This window comes from Otolemur garnettii, unplaced genomic scaffold (assembly GCF_000181295.1).
Source record: "Otolemur garnettii isolate 467f Iridium unplaced genomic scaffold, OtoGar3 scaffold00127, whole genome shotgun sequence".
NCBI classification, from domain to species: domain Eukaryota; kingdom Metazoa; phylum Chordata; class Mammalia; order Primates; family Galagidae; genus Otolemur; species Otolemur garnettii.
This window is the reverse complement of record NW_003852522.1, coordinates 3511806-3518285: the sequence shown is the minus strand read 5'-3', so window position 1 is coordinate 3518285 and position 6480 is coordinate 3511806. Positions and strand designations below refer to the sequence as shown.

At 49.1% G+C, this 6480-nt stretch overlaps 1 protein-coding gene across 3 annotated transcripts in view; it reads right to left on the bottom strand.

Annotated features, from left to right (window-relative positions):
- AP1M2 (adaptor related protein complex 1 mu 2 subunit) overlaps nucleotides 1-6480 on the bottom strand; it is a 12104-nt gene that overhangs the window by 770 nt on the left and 4854 nt on the right. Inside the window, exons 4-11 of one of the 3 annotated variants that reach the window (XM_012810144.1) lie at nucleotides 4738-4868; nucleotides 4475-4622; nucleotides 4257-4383; nucleotides 3686-3834; nucleotides 3522-3593; nucleotides 1981-2139; nucleotides 1390-1515; nucleotides 847-922 (exon numbers count right to left, since the gene is read on the bottom strand). In XM_012810144.1, coding sequence (XP_012665598.1) covers nucleotides 847-922; nucleotides 1390-1515; nucleotides 1981-2139; nucleotides 3522-3593; nucleotides 3686-3834; nucleotides 4257-4383; nucleotides 4475-4622; nucleotides 4738-4868 — 988 coding nt within the window. Of the gene's footprint in view, nucleotides 1-846; nucleotides 923-1389; nucleotides 1516-1980; nucleotides 2140-3521; nucleotides 3594-3685; nucleotides 3835-4256; nucleotides 4384-4420; nucleotides 4623-4737; nucleotides 4869-6480 lie in introns of all 3 variants that reach the window. The other 2 variants (XM_003797957.1, XM_012810145.2) reach the window with 2 other exon arrangements.

Genomic DNA, 6480 nt, shown 5'->3' with positions numbered 1-6480 from the left:
ATATATATATACATAGGAGACATAGTCTCACTCTGTTGCCCTGAGTAGATTGCCAGGGTGCCATAGCTCACAGCAACCTCAAATTCCTGGGCTCAAGCAATCCTCTTATATCACCTTCCTGAGTAGCTCAGACCACATGCACCCACTAAGGGCACCTAGCGGGTTCAAACCTGGCCGTGGCCTGCTAAACAACAACGATAACTCCAACAACAACAAAAAATAGCCAGGCATTGCAGCGGGCGTGTGTAGTCCCAGCTACTTGGGAGGCTGAGGCAAGAGAATCACTTAAGCCCAAGAGTTTGAGGTTGCTGTGAGCTGTGACGTCACGGCACTCTACTGAGGGTGACATAGTAGGACACTGTCTCAAAAACTAAAATAAAAATATTTATTTATTTATTTAGAAACAGAGTCTCACTCAGTTACACTGGGTAGAGTACTGTGCAGTCATTGCTCAGAGCAACCTCAAACTATTGGGCTCAAGAGATCCTCTTACCTCAGGCTATCAAGTAGCTGGGACTATAGACATGTGCCACCATGCCTGGCTAGTTTTTCTACTTTTAGAGACAGGATCTCACTCTTGCTCAGACTGGTCTTGAACTCCTAAAGTCAAGCAATCCACCTGCCTTGGCCTCCCAGAATACAGGGATTACAGGCATGAGCCACCACACCTGAGCTATGCCCCCATTTTAAAGATGTACAAACCAAGGCCCAGGGTGGCATGACAATGAGTAACAAACATGTGCTAGGGCTATTAAGTTTCTGAACCAGAATGTGGTCAAAGTCCCAAGTGTCCACTTCCTTTCTGTTTCCTTGACCCTGTCATCCCAGGGAATTAGGCTGCCTTACCTCCGCTCTGGGTGATGTAGCGAACCCAGGGCAGTGCCTGGTAACCACTTTTCTCAATGATCTTCATGTATCGAACCTGGAAAGGGATAAGAAGAGGTGGCCCAGGCTTGTGGGAGTGAGGTGGCCAGGGACAAAGAGGTAGCTTAGGCCAAGGGAATACATATAGCACAACTTGGGAGAACATGACAGCACATGCTGGGAGTAATGAGGTGACATGGCATGAATGGGCGAGGGGAAATAGTCAAGGACAGTGGGGAAAAAGATGGCACAGTGTAAGAAAGGCAACCTGATATGGTTTTGGGGGGGACAAGGTAGCACAGACCAAGGGAAAGGTGAATAGCTTACAGATAGAAGATGGAGAAAAAGTGAACAATGTACTGGGGGACAAGGTAGCACAGGCCAGAGAGGAAACCCGCTGCAAGCAAAAGAAGCAACACTGAAGGGAGACTTTCAAGTGGTGGTGACACAGGGAACGGAGATGAGCCACTGGACAAGAGAGAGAGGAGCCAGTGGAGGTCAAGGAGACTTGCCCACTTCCCTCACCTGGATCCCGGAGACAGTGAAGTAGGGGATCTCAAATTTAACTCCAATGGGAGGCCGACCCTCCACCTCCTCCTTCTCCACGCTGGGGAGCCCAAAGTGGGCTCGCATCAGGTATTCCTTGCCCCCCTGAGGGCATACAGGGGCATCAGACACACCACAGGGCCTCCTACCTGGCCCAGACCATCTTCACAGCAGACCCCACAGCCAGTTCTCCTCTTACCCCATTTCAGAAACAAGAAAGTAAAGGCTCCTGGCTAAGATTCTCAGCAGAAGTTTCTGACTACAAAACCCAATCAGTGGTGTGATTCTAATTTTCACCTGTTTCTCAGGCTCTAATGATCCCTACCCTACCAGATGACAAGGATGGTTTCCTTAAGACCTTGATGAGGGAGCACTTAAACTCCCCTTATGGAGTTTCACTTTGTACATCTGTGAAACAGACCAGTCTGACTCCTACCTTTATCACTTACAAAGAAAAACCATGTGCGCATGTGTGTGGGTCCCTGATTTATTCTCTACCTCCACACAGCTTGGGCATCTCCACACTGATCAGCCCCCCTCCCAGGTTTCCCACCTGTCTCCAGTGCTCACCGGGAAGGATTTAATACTCCAAATAACGACATTCTTCTCCGGCACGTACTTGGCATTGCCCACACTGGTCTTGAAGCGTGGGGAGTCAGCATCACTAGGTACTGGAACAGAGATCTCCACACTGTTGGCCACTGACTGCTTCTTAAACTGCCCCTTAGCCTGTCACGGGAAAGAGCAAAGGGCAGGAAGAATTCACTTACACTGGCTGGGCATAGTGGTTCACCCCTATAATCCCAGCACTTTGGGAGACCAAGTCAAGAGGATCGAATGAGCCCAGGAACTTGAAATTGTTGTGAGCTATGATGATGCCACTGCACTCTAACCAGGCCAACAGAGTGAGACCCTGATAAATAAATAACAAAACCAAACAACAATAAATTAATAGAGCAGCCAGGGAAAGCCTCCCTGAAAAGGTGTCAAAACTGAAAGAGGTGAAGGATAGAGCCATGTAGATATCTGGGTGTGTGGGGTCAGGGTGATCCAGGGAGAGGGTGACGAGTGGTAGGAAACTGAGGCTGGCGTGGCTGAAAGCAAGGGAGAAAGAAGAAACAAGGACAGAGAGGTGACTAGACAGACCACACAGGGACTTCTGGGCCTCAAGGAGGACTTTGGCTTTTATCCCAAGTGAGGTGGGAGCCAAGGAGGGTTCCAAGTATAGGGTCATGACCTGATTCAGGTACTTATTGCCACCTTCTGAGAACCAGACTGTGTGGGACAAGAGGGGAAACAAGGAACCAGGAGACCAAAGGCAGAGCTAAACCATGGCAGAGGGAGTCACAAGAGAGTGGACAAGGAATTTTTTTTTTTTTTTTTTTTTTTGAGACAGTGCCTCAAGCTGTCCCCCTGGGCAGAGTGCCGTGGCATTACAGCTCACAGCAACCTCCAACTCCTGGGCTCAAGCGAGTCTCCTGCCTCTGCCTCCCAAGTACCTGGGACCACAGGCGCCCGCCATAACGCCTGGCTGTTTTTTGGTTGCAGCCATCATTGTTGTTTGGCGGGTCCGGGCTGGGGATTCGAACCCGCCACCTTAGGTGTACGTGGCTGGCGCCTTAGCCGGTTGAGCTATAGGCGCCGAGCCGGAATTTTTTTTTTAAACAGTGTCTGGCTCCTCATCCAGACTGGACAGCAGTGGTATCATTAGAGTTCTCTGTACCCTCAAACTCCTGGGCTCAAGTAATCCCCTTGTCTCAGCCTCCCCAGTAGCTGGGACTATAGGCATGCACCACCACACCTGACCAAACTCATGCGTTGTCAATAAGTGTCCCTCCTGGGGGCAGCACCTGTGGCTCAGTGGGTAGGGCGCTGGCCCCATATACCAAGGGTGGCAGGTTCAAACCCGGCCCCAGACAAACTACAACAAAAAAATGGCCAGGTGTTATGGCAGGTGCCTGTAGTCCCAGCTGCTTGGGAGGCTGAGGCAACAGAATTGCCTAAACCCAGGAATTGGAGGTTGCTGTGAGCTTGTGATGCCACAGCACTCTACTGAGGGTGATAAAGTGAGAATCTGTCTCTACAAAAAAAAAGTGTCCCCCTGGGCCCACCTTGACCATGATTTCCACACGGCTGTGAGAGAACTTCTCAATGATAGACTCAATCCAGATCAGCGGTTTAACCTGCAGACAGAGGAAGGTAAGCTTGTGGAGACTCTGAGATCACACCTTAGCCCCCAGCTTGTGCCACCTGATGGAGCTTGATGCTACCTCACCTGCGTGCTGAGGCGGTAAGACATGAGCTCAAAATCACCATCGGGAGGGATAAAGGAGATGGTGCGGTCATTGTCAAAGCGCGAGAGCCGCACACACTGGTGGAATTTGACATCTTCTAGCTCCACAGACTTGTTTTTGCTGCCTGAAACTCAAAGGTGAGAGTGCAGAGTGACCCTGCCACCTTCCCTCTCACCTTCCCTGCCTATGCTTACCATTACCCCTATTTTACAGATGAGGAAACTGAGGCCTAGAGAAGATGAACAATAGCAGGACAGAGATGTGATGTAAACCCAGGGAGCCTAACTCTTGCTATCAGCTCCATTATGAAAGTGATTTATCTTTTTCTTCACCTCTGTCCTCAGAGCCTAAATTTGCGCCTGGCACAAAGCAAGTGCTTGTTTAATCATGAACCAGCATTTGGGCAGTGAACTAGAAGCTGCAGCACCAGCCTTGACCAGCAGAGGACGTGTGAGCACTTAGTTCAAAACGGGCAACTCTGGATCTTCAGAGGGGGCAGGATGTTTGGATCCCCTGTGGGCTTCAAGGCAAGGGGGCTCCAAAATTGCTTACGGCCAGTGAGCTCAAAGAGCACACGATCATTGAGGCCAAGTCGCAGCTCTGGCATTCCGGATAGAAAGACCTTGAGCTTGATGGTGCCCACGATCTCGCTCAGCAGGACGCTGCCATTGGCATTGACCTGTAGAGTACATAGGATAGGTCACCATGTACACAACCCCCTCTCCAGCTCCCAGGCATGATAGGGATGGAGCAGAGGTGTGGGGGCTCACCAGCAGGTTAACAGACTCTATGACATCAATAAAGACCTCATTCTTCTTGTACTTAATGCCCTCAGAGCGCCAAGACACAGCATTTGTGACAGTTGGTGGCACCCGTGACTTGCCTGTCTCCAGCTTGTTGCCCTGCTGTGTGATGTACCTGGCAGGAGGGTAGCAGGGGACAAGCAGGTGGACCCACGAAGGACACCTCCTTAGCCCTCCTTAAGTTGCTTCCACCCCCGCTCAGCCTGTGATTGCCCCGTCAGTCAACTCACTCCTGCAGGATCTTGCTGTCGGTGGTCTGGGGAAAGCCGAAGTCCATGAGCTCATCCAACAGCTCATAGACAATGACAAAGTTATCTCGGATGCTCTCTTCCTCCAGCTCCTTGAAGTATTCACAGAATACCTGGTTGGGATGGAAGGGGAAGACAGATACTCACACAAGTATGGTTGGTATGGTGATAACTACGGGCTGGGTCTCCACTCATTCAGCCCGCCCATTCAACAAGTAATTATTAAATATGTACTATATGCCTATGCTGAGACATTAATAGTGAACAAAGCAGACAGGGTCTCTGCCCTCATTATACAGTCTAAAGGAGGAAATGGATGGGTAATAGGACCAATCTAATCCAATATGTTGGGCACAGTAACAAACACAAACAGCAGCAAGAGCGTGAAGACAGAGGTCTGGGGAAATTTCTGGAATAGTGAATTTAAAGAACTTTTAATTATTTGGGGGGGGGAGGCATGGATCCCTGTGTATCTGATGATGTTTACAAACCCACCTCAGACTAAGGTCTGAAAGTGCATAAAATAAAACCCAGGATGGCAGAGGAACCCTGTTATATAAAAACACATACAAGTTCCTGGGTGTCCTGAATTCTCTCCATTGGCATTTGGCAGTCTGCAGACTCCAGGTTATGAGCCCTTAGGAATGAGTACAAGCTCATTCCTTAGCAGAGCAACTATTGCTCATTCAACACTTTTCCACCAGCTAACCTCACAGCAGGTTCCTAGTCATTCAAGCCTCAGCTCCAATGTCCCCTCTTGGATGCAGCCCTTCCCCTCCAGGGAGAATAGTACACAAGTCAGTGGTTATCACAATGTTCTCTTTAACCTTCTTAATGCCTTTTAATTCTGTAGTACATTGTCTCATTCCCTCCATTACATCAATGAACCAAGAGGGCCAGGATTCTGCCAATCCCATATCCACAGCCACGTACCCTGCCCTTGTCTGGCAGAGAGGTGGCAAATTAATCAATATTTCTTTCATTTTTTTTGACATAGAGTCTTACTCTGTCACCCTGGATAGAATGCCATGGTGTCATAGCTCACAGCAACTCCAAACTCTTGGGCTCAACCAGTCCTCTTGCCTCAGAGTAGCTGGGATTATAGGACACAACACCCAGCTAGTTTTTCTGATTTTAGGTCTCACTTTTGTTCAGGCTGGTCTTAAGTGCCTAAGCTTAACTCCCAAGCTCAAGCTTAACTCCCAAGCTCAGGTGATCCATTCACCTCAGCATCCCAGCATGTTAGGATTACAGGCATGAGCCACTACACCCGGCCAAATATTACTTTTCTTTCTTTTTTTTTTTTTTTTTTTTTTGAAACAGAGTCTCAAGCTGTTACCCCGGATAGAGGGCCATGGCATCATAGCTCACAGCAACCTCCAACTCCTGGGCTTAGGCGATTTTCTTGCCTCAGCCTCCTGAGTAGCTGGGACTACTGGCGCCCACCATAACGCTCAGCTATTTTTTTTTGTTTCAGTTTGGCCGGGGTCAGGTTCAAACTTGCCACCATTGGTGTATGGGGCCAGTGCTGTACCTACTGAACCACAGGCACTGCCCAGTTTTTCCATTTTTAGTAGAGATGGGTTCTCGCTTTTGCTCATGAACTTAAGCAATTCACCCACCTCGACCTCCCAGAGTGCTAGGATTACAGGCATGAGCCACTGCACCCAGCAAATATTTCTTTTTCTTTTTCTTTTTTTTTTTTTTGAGACAGAGCCTCAAGCT